General features: G+C 43.7%; 1 protein-coding gene across 5 annotated transcripts in view; it reads right to left on the bottom strand.

Moving 5' to 3' along the window:
- Positions 1-19,565: 19,565 nt before the first annotated feature.
- Positions 19,566-23,960, bottom strand: part of LOC146577939 (protein NLRC3-like) — a 37,023-nt gene continuing 32,628 nt past the window's right edge. For all 5 annotated transcript variants that reach the window (XM_085268450.1, XM_085268453.1, XM_085268451.1 and 2 more), the window contains 2 exons: positions 22,215-22,261; positions 19,566-22,066 (listed from right to left, as the gene is read on the bottom strand). In XM_085268450.1, the coding sequence (XP_085124576.1) occupies positions 21,513-22,066; positions 22,215-22,261 (601 nt within the window). In that variant the 3' untranslated portion in view covers positions 19,566-21,512. The remainder of the gene's footprint in view (positions 22,067-22,214; positions 22,262-23,960) is intronic.

Raw genomic sequence — 23,960 nt, 5'->3', positions numbered from 1 at the left:
TGATGTGGACCCTTTTCTATCAACAACAATACAGCTAATAACCAGTAGTAGGTAGTTTCCAGTTTCATTTCATGCCTTCTTTATACATTAGGGTTCTTTACCACCTGCTTTCAAAGAGTTATGTGTTTTTATTGTAATATCTGATCTGTCTTGCCTCTGACATTTGCCCTCAATACAGTAAAAATGACTAGAGATCAAAACCAGACTACTGAGACTAAACCTAACAAGAAGTAAACTGAATTGAAATAAAATAAACAAAATAAGGAAAAACCAGATTAGAAAATATAAAACGATAATAACTCTTGTCAACAAACAGAAATTCTTTTTGATGAATAAATAAAAACATGAAGCTGTGAACAGTTGATGTAAAAGTGTACTTCTATATTTCTTGTTAAACATGGTTACAGCTTTGATGTTCAAAGACACACCCTGTAAACCGAATGTACAGTCCAAACCATCAGTTTCTGCTGGGCTTTACTCAGACAAACATGCACACACAAACACTGACGTGGATGCTGCTGCTATATACAGTTTTCCTCAGGACAAAGTTGGTCTCCTGTAGCTGCAGCTTATAAAAATCCATGTTATACAGTTTCTTCTGTGTAATAAATATATACATTTTTTTAAAGTATTGTATTTTTCAGATGAGCAGCTGAGACTTATTCCAGGTACCACATGTTTGGACTTGTTCAGGGCAAAATGATCATGGTTAAATTAACAGAGTCAAAATGCAATGACTCCATCAGCATTTATAAAACACCATAGTGAATGCCCCCAGTGTTAGAGGAAATATCCTCAGTTTGTAGTGTTAGTTGGGTTAAAAAACAAACAAAAACCTTGCTTACGAACTTTTGATAGATATAGATTTATTTAGACTTTTGATGTCTCTTCGCTTTCAAAGAGTTCTGTTTTAATTGTAATACCTGAATTAATGTACTTTAATCTAGCCTCTGACACTGTAAATACAATAATAATTAATAAAGATGGAAACTAATAGAAACTAAACAAAAACTATTTATTTTCAAAAAAAAAAAAAGACAAAAAATTGAAATGAGCAAATTCATTTCAGTTCAGAGGCACCTGGACTTCCGAGACACACTGAGCATGTGCAAAGGCTCGGCAAACCGAGACAATGCCAGCCTTTGACATGTTTGAGAAACTAGTCAACAACGGTTGGTAAAACATACTTTTTAGAAAATATTAATCTCGAAGGAAAATTGTTACATCCAAATGGTAAATGAAATGAAAATGAAATACAAATAAAATAAAAATGAAAAAAGCACAAACAAAGCAGGAAGACGTTGACCTTGTTCAACAGCTGAGAGCTGCACACATGGAAGCTAATGAGAGCAATTCAGATGAGTTAACATCCTTGATTACCAGGATTATGAGAAAAGAACAAAACCGAACATGGATGCACCACTTGTATAGGTTTAATACCCGTAAATAAACGGTTAATCCCACAAATCACTGCTAAATCATAGAAGACATAGAAAACATAGTTTCATGTCAATTCTGGACCCCTCCTCTTGATGCACGGACACTCCCATGAGTCAACTCAGCAGAACTCGATTCCTTTCTTAAAGAAAAAGGTTAGTTAGCTCATGTCCCAGGCAACATCAGGGCGCCTCCTCTGGAGTAGCTCCACTCCGGACCTGTAACCCTGCAATAAAAGATGTCAGTATGTGTTGCATATTAGGTTTGCTTAACACCTGGCTCCACAGGTGCCTGCATCCACGCTACCATTGCCTGGAAAAGATCTGGAAGTTAAATCAAACTTCACACTTGCAAACAATTGTAGATCATAAGAGTAATAAAGTATTCAGCATCAAAGTTAAGTATCATGTGCAGGTTTTGTCAGATCATTAAACCACTATTATTGCCATAGTCAGTGACTTTCCTTAAGCCACTCACTCATGTCATCACTATGAACTCGACAGCAGTCAGATAATGAGCCCAACACTAAAAATGTCACACAATCACTGCACTTCTGCTCTAACATCACTTGTCTGTCTGTGCTGAATCCTTCACGAGCACTCTTAGAGAGAAACAAACATCAGCAAAACATACGAAGCATCCCGGAGGTCAGTCCTGGATCAACAGATTCCAGAGGTGCTGCAAAAAGGCCATAACGTTAACACTCTGCTGTAAAAGAGGTAATACTGGTTTCAAACACAGTATGTCTCACACTGCATTCACAGTTCCCCTGTAATATTCACATTTTCTCAACAACATAGTGTAATTGCATAACCAACATATAGCCAGTAAACACAGTTTCCTTCACACATAAACCCAGTAATCCTGTGAAAAAAACATTAACCAGTTGTGTGTCCTGCTATAAATCACATGATCAAATCACATGATTAACCCCCTGCTGTAGAAAAGAGAATGCAAATGTTAGCGCTGCGCAGGTATATACACATTTTCTCTGTGAGCAATACTCATGAATAATACACCCCTGGTATATTCACAAACACGGAGAAAAATGACAGCTAAAAAGATTACATTTGCAGAGTCGACATAGTCATGTGACCCAGCGTTTCCTCCTGGCCTGCATTTTTACCATTGCAAAAGACACACACACAGATGCATCCGGCCCTCTGCTCTGATAATGTGTAGCTTGCTCATCAGCTTAGAAGTGACCGCAACGCAACCTCACACAGTGTTGGTTGGTTTGCCGCACAAAAGACGCAAATACTTGCACAGTGATAAAGATTTTAATATTTAATTCATCTTCTCCATCTTGTAGTTTTAGCTTTTGTATACAGGGTTCAGCATATTGCTTGTTTTTATAGTTGTGCTCTACATCTCAACAATGGCTCATAATAGGATGACAGGTTTTCAAACCGGTCAAGTGCCTCTATGCACTTCATTAGTTTAGGTATTTTCCTATTTTCCTTCATCTCACATGTCATTGTACTGAATTTGAGCAACCCTAAGCTTGATGCAGACTACTTTTAGAATTTATCCACCTCAATTAAATCTATGGTCTGGAGCACAGGCTGCCGTTGATCAGGGCATATCTTAACTGCTGCTGGTGTGGGCATCTCTGCATGCTCATCAAGGCCGCTGTGTTTTCAGAAAACGTCTAACATTTGTTTATGGCAATATCCAAAAAAATTTGCGCTGCCGGGAGCGATTATTATTATTATTTTAATGAATGTGCCGTCTCCCTGTGAGGCAGTCTTGCTTACTCGGGAATCCATGATAACAACACAACCGGTGCCACAGACCACGCCTGCTCCGCACTAATTCACACAAACGCACACAAACACAACAACACAATTTAGGCCTACCATGGGCAATTGTAGCTCAAGAGTTGGCAGTTTGCCTTGTAATTGGAAGGTTGCTGGTTTGAGCCCCGGCTTGGTTGTTGTGTCCTTGGGCGAGACACTTCACCTACCGCCTACTGGTGATGGCCAGAGGGGCCGATGGCGCCATATGGCAGCTTCTGTCAGTCTGCCCCAGGACAGCTGTGGCTACAACTGTAGCTGCCTCCACCAGTGTGTGAATGTGAGAGTGAATGAATAGTGGCATTGTAAAGCACTTTGAGGGTCACTTTTATTTCTACAAATGATTTTCCTTTTGCTTTAGAAAACTCCACCATTGTCCTACACGCAGGTGATTCAATGTCAAATGTTATACTGAATCACATTCGTATTTGGCAGTGGGAGGTTCTGTCATTGAACAGGTCTCTGAGACAAAGTTTCTCAGTTTAACTGTTAACAGTATGTTAAATTGGACAGTCACATAAATCAATTATTGACAATGGACAGGAGTGTTGCCATTGTAAAGCACCGCAGAAAATGCATTTCTAATAGAGTAATATAATAGTAGTAAACATTATTTTTGTCACATTTAGATCATTGTACAATAATTTGTTCAAGCACCACTGAAATAAAAGTTCCAAATTTCTCAAATCAAAGCAGTTTGTTTAGTTTTAAACTGGCCATTCAATTTAAACTATGTTCAGTTTAAAGTTACCTGGTTGTCAAACTAACCAAATGCAGAGGACAGTGCAGCATAGAGGAATTCACTTCCACAGTTTTTGATCTTAGGAATGAACACAAAAAAATTGAGACATTATATATTTACACATAAATAATCCTTAGAATTGGTTATTTTTGTTTGGTTGTTGACATTTTAGGTGATGAGCATGTCGGGCCCTTGGGATGGAGTTAATAATTTATAAAGCAAAAGTGAGTCATATAAATGTTTATTTGAAACAATTAAGATGTGTTTAATGTGAAGATGTTGGTTTTCAATTGTTCTTCTGCTGCTTTTGAGCATTTTCTTTGTCTTTTATGTAGTACACGTTTTATGTATGTTTTTTAAAACATTTCTCGGACCCCAGGTAGAGTAGCTACTGTTATTGCATGAGCTAATGCGGATCTTAACAAACTAAACTTGGAAAAAACTAAAACAAACTAAAGTGGAAAAAGGACAATTTCAAAATTAAAAAATAAATAAATAATAGAACAAAAAATCCAAAATGATGCTGTGTATGTGGTGTATGCTGTACAGTGCAGCGAGGAATGCCCAGACCTCTACGTTGGAGAGAGTTTTTCGCCCACCTCAGAAATCTTCCTATGAAGTCCTCTAAGACAGCGGTCTCCAACCTTTTTTGCGCCACGGACCGGTTTGTGCCCGACAATATTTTCAGGGACCGGCCTTTAAGGTGTCGCGGATAAATACAACAAAATAAAACTAGTACCGGTACCGAAAAAAAGAAGATTTATTCATAACCAGAGATGGGCAGTAACGCGTTACTTGTAACGTGTTACTGTAATCCGATTACTTTTTTCAAGTAACGATTAAAGTAAGGGATTACTATTGCAAAAACGGTAATTAGATTACCGTTACTTTCCCGTAGGAACGCTGCGTTACTGCGTTACTAAAACCGTGATTTGTTTGCGAGAATGTCTCACGAAGCGAGTGCGACGTTGGTGACAACAGCTGTGTGCAGATCAACAGTGGATCACATATCGAGTGCAGAGAGAGTATGAGCGTGCAGCGTTTAAAGCGTGGAAGTACTGACCTTACTTTGAGTTTGATTCCATAAAAAGTGACAAAAACATTAGCGTCCATCGTGCGTGGGAAGAAAACTTCTTTTTACAGCGAAAAAAACCCTAAACTTCCAACAAGCACCGAGTAGCTATGACGTAATGGGAAACTCACAGAGAAACTCGCGGATTCTTCCACTGACCGCGGCACACCTGCACCAGGGTAAACCTCCGCCTGCCCCACTCCTGCTTTACAGGTGAAAATAGAGCAACAGGACCGCTGAGTCTTTGACTTTATTTATTTTCTGCTGTGTTTTACTTGCATCTATTTGAAAGACTGAGTGTAAACACAAAAAATATTTTATTTTATGTGCTGGAATGTGCAGAAAATAGGTTTAAATGTTAAACTAATTTCTTCCAGTCAGAGAATGTTGCATATAATTACATTTTTGCTTGATGCATAAAGTTAAAAGATTAAAATTAATAAAACAAGTTTTAAAAAGAGACTTTTCCATTTGATTACATTTTGTATGATGGATTATGCAGAAAAAGTAGAATTGGGCTGAAAGATCTATCGCTTTATCACCTCTTCAGGTTGTAAATCGTGTTTTTAAAAAGTAACTAAGTAATTAATTACTTTTGAAAATAAGTAATCAGTAAAGTAACGGGATTACTTTTTGGGGGAAGTAATCAGTAATTAGTTACTGATTACTTTTTTCAAGTAACTTGACCAACACTGTTCATAACACAGTGAAAAGACCCAGGAAAACCGAGTTAACGATAAAAATGATAACAAAATAACGCTGAAAACCGATAAAAACCCTGAAAACCATAGATTTCACACCCGAGTCTCTCGCGGCCCGGTACCAAACGACTCACAGACTGGTACCGGTCCGAGGCCCGGGGGTTGGGGCCCGCTGCTCTAAGACACCTCTAAGGTGTGGATGACAATGATGGATGTAGAACTGACCTTTTTATGTAAGATGACAGTTCCAAAGCAAACACACGTGGTCGATGCTGAGAGCGGTCCTGTTGCTGAGGTTGGGGTCATCCTGTAAACTCTTAGGAACTACCTCCAACGCTTCCGTGACTGGGATGCAAGTGAAGAGAGATGTAACATCGTACGAGACCATGGTCTCATCTGCCTCCGTAATGACACGATCATGTCACAGACCCTGCACTCTGCAGCTGTTTTTGTCCCCCTTTAGGACCGTCTGTATGATCCACTCAGTCACCTATAGCATCTCCTAGTTTCTGGCTTCGATTCTCAGCCTGTTGGAAGGCAGCTCTGAACACCACATCCAGAACACCTTGGATTTTGTTGAGACACTATGATTGCATTTGTATTATGTGCATTGTCGTTAGCCATGTTCTCACTGATGTATAGATGCTTCCACAGACAGAAATATGTTGTTCTCTCTCTTTTTGTTCTCCAGTTTGCAGACATCATGGGTGCTCATCAGTCCACCATTTATATCACAAACAAGAGCGACCGGTACACCCTTTGTGAGCCCAGGTGAATGCACATTTGTTCTTTAGTGTTACAGTCATGATTTCTAAAGTGGGCAGCATCTTTCTGTTGCTGTAAAGCAAATGTCTACACGTTAAATATCTTAACTGCAAGCAATTTAAATCTATTTTTTTCACTTTCTTTTACAAACTCATACATACTGACCTTTCATGCAGGTGAGTGCTGCTGAATAAAAAGTAAGATACATTCACATCAAACCAAGTAGAATCGAGCGCAGCAGCATAACACTTGTGTTTGTGCAAAGAAAGCTGCCACGGAGACAAACACTTAACACATCAGCACTTGAAATTAGAGTCATTTATAGGAAGTTACATGTTTGTCTTTGAAACGTTTTTTACTGTAACTGAGAAGCTGCCTGCACATCGCCTCACAGCTATATGTTTCTTTCTCTAAACAAACTGATCCACCTGCCTCATTAGGAGGAGGATGGATCCTGTTTGAATAAGAATATTAATTCATATTTTTCTCTTTTCTGAACAGTCTGCATCTTGTTAGCGGACGCTGCCAAATCCCATTGCCAGCCAAACTTGAGCCTTCTGAATGTGGCAACACTCTGTTCTCTGGCAGCACCGGGCGAGGATCTGTTGGAGTCTTCACCTACGATCTCTACGATACAGCTGCAAAGAGAGCTGATAAGAAAATAGCCGTCATGTTCTCGGTTCCTTTTGACAAACTCTTGTACTCTAACTGGTGCGCAGTCGGAGTCTTTGGTAGGGAGACAAACTGTGATAGTGCTCTTTATCGTAAGATGTATTACAGTCCTGAGAGAGGGTTTGTGAGAGGAAAAGCTGATGGTCATGATCTGACTCACACAGTTGACGATGTTACTGTTAAATCCAGCATGACAAAATTCAGCGTTGCAACACTGAAAGTTGAAGTACACAACATGGAACAAAATTAATTATGAAAATGGTCAGATTGCTTCACTTTAGCCTCTCAATACCCTACAATATTACTGTAGACTCACCAACACATCAGACTAATTTCTGAGCAGATAATAATAATAAGCAGTTTAATAATAAAATGACACTGAAAACCAAAATCAGTACAGATGCTTGCAGTTGATTTTGGTGTGAAACTCATCCATACACAACAGAACCTGCTCCTGACAGTTTGAGGTTTTATTTTTCTGAGCTGCAGCTGTTTGAATTTGCGAACCAGCTTTATAAACTCAGGGTTAACCCTTTGTAAACAAACAGCATACTGATCATTATTCATGTATTCCTGTTAAAGGGAGGTTAAATAGCTGAAATTAAACTTGCTTGATTACTGGGTAAGCTCAGTCCCTTTTTGAGCGTGCCCCCCCCCCCAAACACACACATTCATACATAAAAACACATGCAGTACACTGGCACTCAGTGTCTGACACGTACATGTGGTTTCTGTAGCAGTTCTCTGGGATTTTTGGAAGCCAATCCATGACTGATGGTTCTTCCTCTTTGCTTTTACAGGATTGGCTGTAGGTTATACTGAAAAATGAAGCCACGTCCAATCAGATGCTTCCCACATGGTATAATATGGTGGCTCAAAATCTGACATTTCGGTTCTATTTTCATCATTTCATCAGTTTAGGTTAATCATTCCATAAAACCTTACTGGTGCCTCCTTTGGTATAAATGGGTGTGGCTGCGTGATGATGTCATTGGTGCATGAAGCATTCCCTTAGTGTGACATGTATTTGCTGGCTGGAGAAACTGGAGCTACTGAAGTAAACATGTTGCTGTAAGGCCACAGAGCAAACCGCAGAGGAACAAAACACTTTGCCTTTAATCATTTACACTGTGGAGCCCACCCCCAGATACAAAGAACCACCAACGCACCGATGTCTGAGGGAGTCCGCCACTGGCAGGGGAAGTGGTGGTGGGTGGAGATAGGCCTCCAAACCTTGGAGGGCCTGAGGTGTCCCCAGAGAGGTGGTGTCTGACACCCAACCTGACATATAGACACAGACATACAGGCACACATAGACACAAACATCCATTCCCACCCTCATGCTCTCATATGCACTCACTCCACACTCAACCAACGTGGAGACAGACATAAAGAGACGCTGTATACACAATCACACTCCCCAAGCGTACTCTACGAACTGGGTCTAGGTACCCCTGCCCCTGGAGGGGGGAACTGCACCCAGACCCAGGTGGTGTTTCCCTTTTCCCTGCGGTGGGGAGAGGCAGACCGCCCCGACTCCGCAGCAGCAGGGAGGCCCCACACCCCAGACCCCAGTCGGACGGCCAACTCCTCCTAGCCCCCCCGCTCCAGCAGGCCGCAGAGAACGGGGGTGAGAGAAGACTCCAAACCTCCCTCCACCCGCTCATAGTAGTGTTGATGCATGTGTGTTCTGAGGTGCAATTAAAACCCAGGAGGGCATGGAGCTACCTGCCAGAGAGCAGCAGGTAAGCGCATAGTCCCTCCTGCTAGCCCTCAATGTCTACGTGTATTTAAAATTGAGAGGTGGGCAACGATGCCAGGGGTGAGGTATACACCCTGATGGTAACTTGGACTCCGTGTATTGTGCCCACCCCCAAGATCCTATATGTATGTGTAATGAGAGTGTGAGTAATGTGAATGTCTAAGTTGTGGGATAAAATTGAGGCAGAGGCAGCCAGAAGGGGACAGGGGGGGGGGGGGGGGGGGTAGCCTCCTCTGCACCCTGGTGACATACCCCTACTCCAAGGCCCTGCATGTGTGGGTGGTTGTGGTGGAGCGGGAAGAGGGAGGCAGCTGGGGATGGGGAGGGAAGGAAGGGAGGCGCAAGTGACCCCTCCCTGGGGCCAGCTCCCCCGCTGACCCCAGTAGGCACCCCCATACTCCGCGACCCACCAGGGAAAGGGGGCCCAGGCCCATCCAGACCGGGGCCCAGTGCAGCAGCGCCTCCCGGCCCCACAGAGCCCGGGACAGTCCACCCAACCCCACCACAGAGAAAACTGCACCCACCCCACCATCCACTCATCTTCCAGACTACATGAGACAATAGACGCCCAGGCTGAGATCTTCCTCCACCTCTCCTGTATCTCCCCCTCCTGCAGAGAGAGCTCCTGAGGAGAGGAAAGCTCCTGCAAGATGTGACAATCTCCCCCACCGGTTGAAGAGCCCCCCAGGTGGCTCGACGCACCGGCGGCACCTTGCGCCAGGGCTGGGCCCCCATGCACCCACCCGCCCACAACCCCAGCAACACACCAACCAGGACCCAAGGCCCCGAGGCCCGGCCAGGGCCCCAGCCCAGAGACGGAGCGCCCCCAGAACCTCACGCCCATCCCGGACCCACCCAGGGGCAGACAGGCTACCAGGTCAGTAACCCACGTCCGTCAGCACAGACCCTCCCCTAGCCCCGCTGCACGCAGCCACGAGGAAACAGTCACCTGAGAGCCAACAGAGCCCTTAATAGGCCATGACCGCTACCCCGGGTTGAGCCCCCCAAGGAAGATGCCTCCGGGGAACCCCCCGACGCCCTAGGCCTGTCCCTACCCCCACACCAATCACAACAGTGAAGGCGGGACCAAACTATGACCCCCCACCCCCACTAGGTGATGGAGCTGATCAAAGGAGCCCAGAGCAATTGATCTGATGTGGTGGCAGAGGCTCTATCAAGACTAATGTAATCTAATAGATAATTTCTATATTGGTTAGAATTAAGATTATTTTTATTTTTCCAGTTCATGAGGACTGTTTTCTTGGCTATGCATAGGGCAGTGAAAACCATATGGGCGATATTCTTTTCTGAAGTGACATTATCTAAGCTGCCCAACAAACACACTAAGGGGGAAGTTGGAATGTTACATTTCAGACACTTTGATAAGTCTTCACATATCTCGCGCCAAAACTTCTGCACTGGTGGACAGAACCAAAGAGCGTGGATGTAATTGTCTGGTGTATTGCTTTGACAGTGTGAGCAGTTGTTGGAAGATGTAAAGCCCATCTTGAACATCCGATGACCTGTATAGTGCACTCTATGTAGTATTTTGTATTGTATTAATTGCAGACTGGGATTTTTAATTAGATGAAAGGTTTTTAAGCAAATCTGAGACCAGAAGTTTAGGTCTAAGTTAACTGATAAATCCGCTTCCCGTTTTGCAATAGGAAGTGATATTGATTATTTTACCTCTCATCACAGCTTTCCCTGCTTCCCACAGAACAGAAGCTGATGTTTCGGGAGTGTCATTATAGTCCAAATATGAAGTCCACTCTTTTTTAAAATATTTAATAAAGTCTTCATCTTTAAGTAGTGATATATTAAATCTCCAGTTTTTTCTTGGCGTAGTATTATTCTTGTGCATTAGTGTTAAAGATACAGGAGCATGATCGCTGACAGCTATAGGGTGAATCTCAGTGTCTGAAATGTCGTTCAGCAGTGAGCTGCTGACCAGAAAATAATCCAGACGAGAGTAATGGACATGTGAGAAAAATTATATTCCTTATTGGTGGGGTGAAGGGACGATGACGATGATGTCATCTTGAGGAAAACTAGCTTTGTCCTGCAGATGGCGATCTTGCACCGTGTTCAGAGAGCCGACACTTTGACAATGCTGGTCTACTCAGCTTACTTCATCATTTCATCAGTTTAGGTTAATCATTCCATAAAACCTTACTGGTGCCTCCTTTGGTATAAATGGGTGTGGCTGCGTGATGATGTCATTGGTGCATGAAGCATTCCCTTAGTGTGACATGTATTTGCTGGCTGGAGAAACTGGAGCTACTGAAGTAAACATGTTACTGTAAGGCCACAGAGCAAACCGCAGAGGAACAAAACACTTTGCCTTTAATCATTTACACATCATATAAAAAATGCAAATGATCAAAACATCCGTTAGTTTCATGTTTGCTGAGTTTAAAAAGTATAAAGATTAGTTATTACTTAGTTTTAATCAGATTCTCAGCTGAAAAAAAGACAAATATTCTAAAATCTCTATTTATTTATCAGCATTTGATCAAAAATATTTTATCTCTGTGTCTAAAAAGACTCAAAACTGACTTTCCACAGCAGCTGATCAGATACTGTAGATGTGTAATCTATTACTCTGCTGAGACAGAAACTCTCTCTGAGATGTACTAACAGTGATCTGTCAATCATTGTGTTTTACACACCAGAATGAGACCAGGATTAAAGTTCATCCTAATTGTATTCTAAAGGCAGAGTTTGATTCTTTCGGTTTAAACATTAAAGTCCAGCGTTCATAAACTCTGTCTTTGGTTCACGTGTAAAATCTGTTTCTCTTTCTTCCATTTAAGAAACTTTTTTAAAGTGCAGAGACCAGAGAATTAACACACACACTTTACTGTTTTCATTCAAACTTCTTGCTCTCACATAGAGATGGCTAACAGTCGTTAAGCTAAGGTCAGCTGGCTCTGTGGAGTCACTGACAGAACAGCAGCAACAAACAGCCTGTTAACGTATATTTATATATTTATTTCAGAAATGATTCCTAACAAAAAGCTGAAAATAAAAACACAATCAAAGCAGTAAAGTCTATATTATGAAGTGAAGTGCTGCATCACAACAATGTTAAATGCCAGACACGTATGTGAGAATGCTGTTTGTAGATTACATCAATACCATCGTTCCCTCGAAGCTGGACAGGAAACTGCAGGATCTAGGACTGAGCAGCTCCCTCTGCAGCTGGATCCTTAGCTTCCTGTCTGACAGATGCCAAGTGGTCAGACTGGGCAGCATCACCTCATCCCCCATCACACTGAACACTGGTGCTCCACAGGGGTGTGTACTGAGCCCTCTCCTGTACTCACTCTACACCTACGACTGCACAGCCACTAACAACTCCAACATCATTGTGAAGTTTGCGGACGACACTACAGTGGTTAATAACAGAGGTTAATAACAGATATGGTTCCTTGGAGTACATCTGGCTGAGGATCTTACGTGGTCAGTACACACAAACAAAACAGTGAAGAAGGCGCAGCAGCGCCTCTTCTTTCTCAGGAGACTGAAAAGATTCGGCATGAGCCCCCGCATCCTCAGGACCTTCTATCACTGTGCCATTGAGAGCATCCTCACTGGATGCATCACCACCTGGTATGGCAACAGCACCGCCTACAACTGCAAAGCTCTCCAGCGAGTAGTGCGGTGCTCTGAACGGATAATTGGAGGTGAGCTTCCCTCCCTCCAAGACATCTACAGGAAGCGCTGCCTGAGGAAAGCGGGGAGGATCATCAAGGACTCCAGTCACCCCAGCCATAAACTGTTCAGACTGCTTCCATCAGGAAGGAGGTTCTGCAGCATCCGGTCCTGTACCAGCAGACTGAGAGACAGCTTCTTCCACCAGGCCATCAGACTGCTGAACACGTCATAGACACCTCAGCTTCACTACTGGAACTGCAACACTATGCACTCCATACTGTACAGTAATGCCACTGTTTTGCACATATTCAACTCTGTATATTTTTATATTTTATTTATTATTTTTTACTATTTAATTTGTAAAAATGTGTACACACACACACACACACACACACACGTAGGAAAATATTTAGTATACACATCCAGAAATGCATACACTATTATATATTGTACATATATTTATTAGTTTCAGGTTGGCCATTCTTGTATTTTGCTCGTTTGTGTTGTTGTGTTTGCACATCTCTCTTGCTTGTGGGGCTCGCACACAAGAATTTCACTCGCATGTGCTGTGCCAGTGTGCCTGCACATGTGATGTGACAATAAAAGTGATTTGATTTGATTTGATTTATTTATAGCAATTAAAACAACATAGTGCAGATAAACATGGTGCTCTGATCAATCTGCTCTTAAACACAACAGGAAAATACATTTTCAATGAGATCTGATCATGATTCACATCAGAGTGAAGAACTGGTTTCTAACATTTATTATAGATCTACCTGATATCAGACTGATAGAAACAGAAGAATATTCAGAATTATACTCTTACAACACTTTAAGATACGTGAATGAGATATGCATTAAATGCTAATTCTAATGGGTCACATAAAATCATACAAATTCAGATAATCTTTATATTTTTAATATATAATATATACTGACACTACTACTACTACTACTACTAATAATAATAATAATAATAATAATAGTAAATAAAGGTTATAACCATATTAAGTGTGTGTCGTCTCTCAGCTGGAAGCATTTGAAGAGCAGAGCAGCTGAAGAAAAGCTGTGACTCCACTGTGAGATGGACACTGTGACTCATCACCTCCACCAGCAACACACTGACCTGCATTCATCCATAGATGACACTCAGGACCCTGCTTCCACAGCTGTTCTTGTTCACAGCATCCAGTCAGAGAGGAAACTGGATAATGCAGTGATGATGTTCCAGCGTCATGTTGTTGCTCCTCCTCCACATGCTTACCTGCCACAGTTTAACTCCGCCTCTCAGACAGCCATGTCACCTGATCTGCACGGTTTGCTGTACGATGATGTCATCTTTTCTTTTTTTTTTTTGCCTGTCCCGTTTGGCTCTTTTGCATCAGAATTATTGTCTAAAGGCAAAGAAAGATGCCCAACGGATTTACTTTACCAAACTGACCATCCCAGCCTTGCCGTAATGGTCCATTTGATTCACCTTTTATTGTTTATTTTATTTTCACTTACTGAATACGGGACAGACTTGACTGGAGGAAAGAAGGGGAGAAAGAAAGAGGGAAAGAGAAACAGCTGAGAAGAGGGACGGGGGAGAAGGGCAAAAAACAACAGAATGGGCAGAAAAAGAAAATGCATCTATGGATCACCTGGATCACCTGTTGAGAAAGAAAAAAGAAAGCAAGCAGAAGAGAACAAGAGTAGTAGAATAAACAACATCACAATGATCTATGGGAATATGACAGTAAATACTAAATATTAAACATTATTGTGCAGCACATAAGATCAACAGAACACAGTGTGCTTTGAGGTAGGAGCCAAAAAGGGTGTAGTTTGTGGGTGTGATCACCCGTGTGTACACCTGTGAGCATGGACGTGCTTGTTTTTTGTTTTTTAAAAGGTTCCTTCATGTAATAATCTGCTAGAGGGTGTGGGGGGGCCACAGCCCCGTCCTCCAGGGCGTGAAGCAGGTGTGGAGGAGATCAAAACTCCAGACATCCAGAGGCCCCCAGAACACAAGAGACCAAGGAAGACCAACAGAGGGGCAGCTGCGCCACTGTCCCAGAAAGAGCTGAGGAGAGTCCCAGATGAGGGCTCACTCAGCAGCCGCGGAGCAGAAGCCAGGGGGAGTTGCAGTGACGCGCCCGTGAGCTCCGCCGGCAGCCAGCCGTGCCTGAGTGACCGAGCCCCAGGCCGAGAGGCCGGGGGCACCCCACCTCCGAAGTGGCCCGAGCGAGCCCCAGGATCCAGGCCCCGATAAGCGGCCGCCAAGGAGTGAGCCGGTGTGCACCCGGACGCCCACCCCCAGATACAAAGAACCACCAACGCACCGATGTCTGAGGGAGTCCGCCACTGGCAGGGGAAGTGGTGGTGGGTGGAGATAGGCCTCCAAACCTTGGAAGGCCCGAGATGTCCCCAGAGAGGTGGTGTCTGACACCCAACCTGACATATAGACACAGACATACAGGCACACACAGACACAAACATCCATTCCCACCCTCATGCTCTCATATGCACTCACTCCACACTCAACCAACGTGGAGACAGACATAAAGAGACGCTGTATACACAATCACACTCCCCAAGCGTACGCTACAAACTGGGTCTAGGTACCCCTGCCCCTGGAGGGGGGAACTGCACCCAGACCCAGGTGGTGTTACCCTTTTCCCTGCGGTGGGGAGAGGCAGACCACCCCGACTCCGCAGCAGCAGGGAGGCCCCACACCCCAGACCGCAGTCGGATGGCTAACTCCTCCTAGCCCCCCCGCTCCAGCAGGCCGCAGAGAACGGGGGTGAGAGAAGACTCCAAACCTCCCTCCACCCGCTCATTGTAATGTTGATGCATGTGTGTTCTAAGGTGCAATTAAAACCCAGGAGGGCATGGAGCTACCTGCCAGAGAGCAGCAGGTAAGCGCATAGTCCCTCCTGCTAGCCCTCAATGTCTACGTGTATTTAAAATTGAGAGGTGGGCAACGATGCCAGGGGTGAGGTGTACACCCTGATGGTAACCTGGATTCCGTGTATCGTGCCCACCCCCAAGATCCTATATGTATGTGTAATGAGAGTGTGAGTAATGTGAATGTCTAAGTTGTGGGATAAAATTGAGACAGAGGCAGCCAGAAGGGGACGGGGGGGGGTAGCCTCCTCTGCACCCTGGTGACATACCCCTACTCCAAGGCCCTGCATGTGTGGGTGGTTGTGGTGGAGTGGGAAGAGGGAGGCAGCTGGGGATGGGGAGGGAAGGAAGGGAGGCGCAAGTGACCCCTCCCTGGGGCCAGCTCCCCCGCTGACCCCAGTAGGCACCCCCATACTCCGCGACCCACCAGGGAAAGGGGGCCCAGGCCCATCCAGACCGGGGCCCAGTGCAGCAGCGCCTCCCGGCCCCACAGAGCCCGGGACAGTCCACCCAACCCCACCACAGAGAAAACTGCACCCACCCCACCATCCACTCATCTTCCAGACTACATGAGACAATAGACGCCCAGGCTGAGATCTTCCTCCACCTCTCCTGTATCTCCCCCTCCTGCAGAGAGAGCTCCTGAGGAGAGGAAAGCTCCTGCAAGATGTGACAATCTCCCCCACCAGTTGAAGAGCCCCCCAGGTGGCTCGACGCACCGGCGGCACCTTGCGCCAGGGCTGGGCCCCCATGCACCCACCCGCCCACAACCCCAGCAACACACCAACCAGGACCCAAGGCCCCGAGGCCCGGCCAGGGCCCCAGCCCAGAGACGGAGCGCCCCCAGAACCTCATGCCCATCCCGGACCCACCCAGGGGCAGACAGGCTACCAGGTCAGTAACCCACGTCCGTCAGCACAGACCCTCCCCTAGCCCCGCTGCACGCAGCCGCGAGGAAACAGTCACCTGAGAGCCAACAGAGCCCTTAATAGGCCATGACCGCTACCCCGGGTTGAGCCCCCCAAGGAAGATGCCTCCGGGGAACCCCCCGACGCCCTAAGCCTGTCCCTACCCCCACACCAATCACAACAGTGAAGGCGGGACCAAACTATGACCCCCCACCCCCACTAGGTGATGGAGCTGATCAAAGGAGCCCAGAGCAATTGATCTGATGTGGTGGCAGAGGCTGTATCAAGACTAATGTAATCTAATAGATAATTTCTATATTGGTTAGAATTAAGATTATTTTTATTTTTCCAGTTCATGAGGACTGTTTTCTTGGCTATGCATAGGGCAGTGAAAACCATATGGGCGATATTCTTTTCTGAAGTGACATTATCTAAGCTGCCCAACAAACACACTAAGGGGGAAGTTGGAATGTTACATTTCAGACACTTTGATAAGTCTTCACATATCTCGCGCCAAAACTTCTGCACTGGTGGACAGAACCAAAGAGCGTGGATGTAATTGTCTGGTGTATTGTTTTGACAGTGTGAGCAGTTGTTGGAAGATGTAAAGCCCATCTTGAACATCCGATGACCTGTATAGTGCACTCTATGTAGTATTTTGTATTGTATTAATTGCAGACTGGGATTTTTAATTAGATGAAAGGTTTTTAAGCAAATCTGAGACCAGAAGTTTAGGTCTAAGTTAACTGATAAATCCGCTTCCCATTTTGCAATAGGAAGTGATATTGATTATTTTACCTCTCATCACAGCTTTCCCTGCTTCCCATAGAACAGAAGCTGATGTTTCGGGAGTGTCATTATAGTCCAAATATGAAGTCCACTCTTTTTTAAAATATTTAATAAAGTCTTCATCTTTAAGTAGTGATATATTAAATCTCCAGTTTTTTCTTGGCGTAGTATTATTCTTGTGCATTAGTGTTAAAGATACAGGAGCATGATCGCTGACAGCTATAGGGTGAATCTCAGTGTCTGAAATGTCGTTCAGCAGTGAGCTGCTGACCAGAAAATAATCCAGACGAGAGTAATGGACATGTGAGAAAAATTATATTCCTTATTGGTGGGGTGAAGGGACGATGACGATGACGTCATCTTGAGGAAAACTAGCTTTGTCCTGCAGATGGCGATCTTGCACCGTGTTCAGAGAGCCGACACTTTGACAATGCTGGTCTACTCAGCTTACTTTAGCCTGGGCTGGACTTTATATGAGCAGCTTCCACTCTGGTTTCACTGTTAAACACACTTGTTTGATTCCACTTGGAAAAGTTGAGAAATTTGTTATTGCAAAATTATTTGCTGGTACATTTTTTGAGGGTCAAATATCCTGTTTGAGGAATGAACCGTTAAGGTGGAAAAATGAATCAGGTTAAAATACTTTAAATCAGTGAGGAGGTATAATGTAATTTAAATGTTGATGATGGTTGTAGTGGGCTTGTAATGTAAATGTGGTCTGGTTAAATGTGACATTAATGGTGACGCTGCATAAACCTGATGAAACAGTTCTATTAGTGGGTCTGTGTGATCAGCATCAGTGGGTTAAGGTGAGGCCTGACTAGTAGAACATCTGTGGGCTACATATGCTGGGCTGGTAGCTCCACAGTGTTGGAAAGAAACTATTAAATGTGCAAATTTAAAACCAGAGGCTCTTCTAACACAGGAGCCATGTTGAGTTTAGATCACAGCCGACCACCGGCAGTCTGAAATGGAAAGAAGCCCACTGACAGCCAGCAGGTCTAAACAGGAACACAGCCATTTGTATGCAATGATGTGGCTGCAGCTGACACAGGATTGGTTCAAACTAAACATCAGACGCATTTCACAGAGTTCACAAATAAACTCTCGTTTTTATCTTTGAAGATCATCATAAAGTAGAATCTATGGTCCAGTAGAAACAGCAGGAGGTTTGAGCCCTTCTGATGCAGCAGAAACAGGATTTGGAGGAAGATGTTAACAGATCAGAAAGAATTGTACACTGTGAATCAATGCAAGTCTTTCTAGATAGACAGATCTGTAATAATCCTCAGGCAGGTTCCTCTGGGACAGTCACAGATAGAGACGCCAACTCTGATGTCCTTTGAAAGTTTGAATTTTCATGACTCGTCATGCACACAGATGTTAATTCTACATATTCCTGGTACTGAACTCTACATCAATATGAAGAAAATGCTCCTGCTAATCTGCATCTATGTTGATATCAAATCCTTTTCCAGCACATGGATAAATCTCTATAAATCTTTCAGTCTGATCAGAATGGGCTCAGTGTTGTTATTGCAGCTGATGTTTGAAAAGCTAAATGTCCATTTTAAAGTGCTCGTGTGTAGGATTGTGTTTCCTTCCTTTGTGCAGTTCTTACAGGAAACATGTTTGGATGTTTCCTGTTTCCCTGATGCTGCTTCCTGTTGGATAAAGTTGGTTTGGAACATGTTCTTATAGGTTTCAATGAGCTTCAAACTGGGATCCACTTACATTGACTATACATTGACTCATTTGAAAGGTCAGTGTGTGTCTGTACACAGACTGTTGTGTTGTACTACTGCTGTGCTACTGAGAGCATCCTCACTGAATGCATCACCACCTGGTATGGCACAGCACCACTTACAACCACAAAGCTCTCCATAGACAGTGTTGGGAAGGTTACTTTTAAAATGTATTCCACTACAGATTACAGATTACATACATATTTCGTAATGTATTCCGTTACTCTTACTCAATGAGAGTAACGGAAAACTTTGGATTGTTGTCCCCGCGACCCGGCCAAGGATAAAGCGGAAGAAGATGGATGGATGGTTTGACAGAGGTGGGATATTCACATGGTTTTGGAGAATGCATGTTCCCTCACCAAGAAGCTGGAGAGCATTTGAAACACCTTTTGCCTTTCTGGGTATAATCACCAAGTTCCTTGTTATAACACCTTGAAATGTTTCTACCTCGGAGGAAAACATTTATGATTTCATGATTTTATTGTGTCAAGAAAGGAGTTTTGTCAGTGGCCACTATAATGCTGTGATTGTAGCTAATCAACAAGCTAAATGTAGGACACCCTAGTGTCGCGAAATCAATCAATGTAGAGCAGTGAAACAAACCACGGAGGCCCCAGAAGATCAATCAAACGATGAGTTTATTAACACACAGGAGAAGAAATATCAGGATATGTCTTCTGACAAAAATACAGGTCCGTCTCAAGAAATGACCATATTGTGATAAAGTTCATTATTTCCTGTAATGTACTGATAAACATTAGACTTTCATATATTTTAGATTCATTACACACAACTGAAGTAGTTCAGGCCTTTCATTGTTTTAATATCGATTAATATTGATTAGTCTGCTACCAGACTGAGCAGGACGTGAGACCTGTGGACGGTTTAAAGCTGTCCCTCCACAGCTCACTCAGACCTGATCCACACCTCAGTGATATTCTCTGACTTCCTCAGTAGAGACAGAAACCATTCAGATCTGGGACCATCAGCTGACTGATGATGTCACACAGACTGTGTTTTTCAGGAACAGTGATTCTGATGTGAGCCTGCTAGCTGACAGCAGACCTGATGAAAGCACATGTTCACATCTGTGAGGACAGACTGGACTCTTTGACTGCACCTTGGTTCTCCTCAGAGGTCTGTACAGGAGCATGTCCACCCCCACTGAAGATCTCAGTCACTGTGAAACATAGAAAGCTGCTTGTGTGGCCTCTGCCTCACATGTAGATACAGCTACAGGTTTCTCTGTCAGTCAGACTGAAACAGTGTCCTGATGCTGCATCATTCAGCTCTGTGCCCCAGTCAGCATCACTGGGAGCTACCAGTGTTTCTGCCCTTTTCCTGTAACACTACACTCAGCACAGGCTCAGCTGGTATCCAGTGTTGGACTTTGGCTTCAGCTGCTGTGATAGATCCTCTAACATAGATCAGCTCTGCTACATGTTGTTAGATAAGTGCAGCTGCTGTCATGTCCTGATGTTTCTCTGGCTCAGCAGCTTCTCCATCAGAGGTTCACATGGAGCTGATCCAGTATCTCCAGTAACTGTGTTCTGTGCCTCACTGGTTCATCCTTCTGTCTGTGTGACGTCAGTCAGATGTTGAAGTTAAACTCTGTAATCTTCACTGTGTCACAGAGTTCAGTGAGTCCCGTTATTCACAGTATCAATCAGATCATCAGAGAACAGCTGATCAGCAATCAGTGGTGCCAACAGCGCCTCCTGTGGTGAGAGGATGCAATAATGCAATGTAGCATTTTTCCACTCAACACTTGCAGTCATGGAAACTGTCTGTTGGATCTGTGTGACGTTGCTTTCTTGGTTAGAGTTCCTCACAAATGTCCAGATGATTCTTCTAATGAGGCGTCGACCATGTTTGCAGTTCTTTGGAAGAAAACGTCGCCCTTTGCCATCCTTACTTTTCTTTGACTTCTTCAAATGCAGCTGAACTCCAGCTGGTATTTTCTTGGACTTTGCAGCTGTTTCTGGTCATCAGTTCATTCCTGCAAACCTCTGAAGCTGAACAACAATGATGCTGCATTGCTGGCTGATCCCAAAAGGTTGATTCTGTTCATCTGGACGTTTTCAGAAACGTTTGCTCACTGATCAGGTGACTTCTTCAGTCTCAGCTGACTGCAGCTTTACAAGCTTACAAACAGCACATTTGCACAATGACTGAAAGCAGCAGCACCTGATATATATGATACTAATATAATACATATACATATATAATCCATACTAATGATGAAGGAACTGAGCTCACAGTCCATTGTTCATTCAGTGAACTACTCAGTTTATTTTGGGCCTCAGAAATGCTCACTCTGTTTGTACATCACTGTCAGCAATAGACTCATTCTGCTGTGTGGACAGGAACACATGTGACATCACTTCCTGTTTGTTTGTGACTGAAGAAGTTTACAAGGAATCATTTAGAAGAGTTTCAAACATCAACTGATTGAATCCATGAATCTGAAAACGTGTTTGTGAGTGAAAGAGACAGACATGTACAGACTGAACTATCTGTTCAACAGTCAGAGTGTTTCTGTAACAGGAGACACTCTTTACACTCCACTCAGCACAGGGACACTGAGGAACCAGGAGTCCAGAGAAACCTAAACCCAGGATAAAGAGTTTGAGTGAATGTGGTGTTGAAGGTGTGGAGGTGGATCAGAGTGTCAGAGGAGACTCTGTAGAAGGACAGAGTGCCAGCAGGACAGTCCACATACACTGCTGCTCTGTTAGAGACAGAGGAGGAGGAGGAGGAGGAGGAGGAGGAGGAGGAGATGGGTGTTTCTCTGTTATTGTGCCAGACAGACTGAGGACCATCATCAGAGCACCACAGACTCCAGGAATGATCATTCCATCCAAACACACAGTCTTTACTGCCTCCTTTCCTTCTGATGCTTCTGTAACTCACTGATATATGAACGCTTCCGCTCCACTCGACCTCCCAGTAACAGCGACCAGTCAGACCATTTCTACACAGCAGCTGTTTCCAGTAATCAAATCTGTCTGGATGATCAGGATATGACTGAACCTCCTTCACATGTGTCACCTTCCTGTTGTTGTCAGACAGTTGGAGCTTTGTGTTCACTGTGTTTGTGTCGATTGTGAGTTGACAGGAATCTGATGGAGAGAACAAACACAATCCAGCTGCAGTTATTGATCCATCATCTGTTCATTGATTGACACTTTGATGATGACTCCTGACATGATGAAGATGGTTGAATGTGTGCTGCTTTGTTTTCATGAATCCCATTAAAAACACACTTACACTTCCTCAGACCTGGTCTCAACCATCGGACTCCAGCAGGCTCCACCCTGAAAGGAGGAGGGGGGTCAGAGCAGCACAGTCAGCATGCACACATGGACATTACATGGCTCTCACACACACACTGTTACACACTGAGCTCAAAGCTCGGCTCCACTGTTTTATTCAAAGAAATCTACATTTATTTATCAGCACATTTAAAAACAGCTTGAGCCAAAGTGCTGCACAGAGTAGAGAGAAAATAGGAAACATACACAGTAATGACTATAAAGACTGGTCAGGATTGAAAGCTACAGAGTACAAATGTGTTTCCAACCGGCTTTTAAAAATGTCCAGTGTTGGTGACGACCTGATGTGAAGGGCGACTGTTCCAGAGTTTGGCTGCAGCCATCGATAAAGCTCACCTCTGTTTTTACGTCTAGTTCTGGTCAGAAGCTGCTTATCTGCAGACCTGAGGGCTCCACTTGGATTCTTTTGTTAAAGAGAGATAAGATGGAGCCAATCCATTCACAGATTTAAAGACAACCAGATCTGGAAGTGGATTCTACCACGTACTGGTAACCAGTGGAAAGAGCTGGTGATGGGTCGTCTAGCACAGACCCACCGCTGGAACCAGACAATTGATGAGGGAGAGAACTGTGACCTTATACTTAACCAGACACAGAGTAGGTGTCCTCCTATACCAGGGCTCAGCAACCTTTCTATTCTTTTACATTAAAAGAAAATGTCTCGTTCTATTCAACACAAGCTCACGTTTAAATTGGCAGTTTCTTTGCTTTTTTCATTTTGACATACTGCCTAACACAACCTAAAATCTCACAAAAAACACTTAAAAACAATGTTTTTTATTTTTATTTTTTAGCATTAAATCACCAACATGTTTAAGAAATCATTTAAACCTTCAACCGCTAATATTAACTAGAGCAAAAATGTACTGCTATTGAGTATAGTTTACCTTTCTTTCACTAGAGGAAGCCTTTAAGACCCAAAGAGCCATTTGGATCAAATACTTTTTGACATTTAAAATGAAGATAACACTGTACACAACATGTGTGAACAACTAAGGTGAGTTGCTTATGAAATCCATGATGTGCTACAGAGAAAATTACATGTTATTTATGTAATCAACACATTTTGAACTCTTAAAGAAATATAACAAAGCAAAGACACCCAGCTGAACTAAAATGATCCAACAAACCAAAACTGTTGTGAGCCACCACCCTTATATCACCTTTGAGCTTTTGGAGCCTTGACCTGACTTTTAAAAAATAATTGGAAAAAAAGCTCTATGCTGCTAAAAATTGAAAAACAGATATTTGCAAAATTCTGCCTAAATATGTATTTTACCAGGTTAATGTGTGTGCCGGGGCGTGGTCTGCAGCGCCGCTGCAGGGGAGGCGGACGCACCTGAGTGGCACCCGCAATCAGGCCTCGCCGCCTTTACGTCTTAGCTCTCTATGCTGTTGTGTTGGTGTGTGTCGGGCTGTGAGCTGCAAAGCTACAGCCGTCTATATGCGTACAGCAACCGTGTGTGAAAAGTGGTCAATAAAGAGATGCTGAAAAGCGTGTTCATGCAAACATCGTCGGGTCTGCCGTGACTATTAGTGAGGCGTTAATGCTACGTAGACTGCCATTAGTGGCTAATGCTAATTATAGGTGAATAGGAATTGGCAGCTAATGCTAATACCACATTTTCTTGCTTTATAACAATGTGACCAGCTAATGCTAAGTAGGTTGCCGTTATTAGCT

The sequence above is a fragment of the Mchenga conophoros genome, linkage group LG3, assembly GCF_057382185.1.
Source record: "Mchenga conophoros isolate Kocher_MC1m ecotype Shallow Benthic linkage group LG3, M_conophoros_male_GT1.1, whole genome shotgun sequence".
NCBI classification, from domain to species: Eukaryota; Metazoa; Chordata; class Actinopteri; order Cichliformes; family Cichlidae; genus Mchenga; species Mchenga conophoros.
Note: the sequence above shows the minus strand (reverse complement) of the source record. Positions and strands in the feature narration are given on the sequence as shown.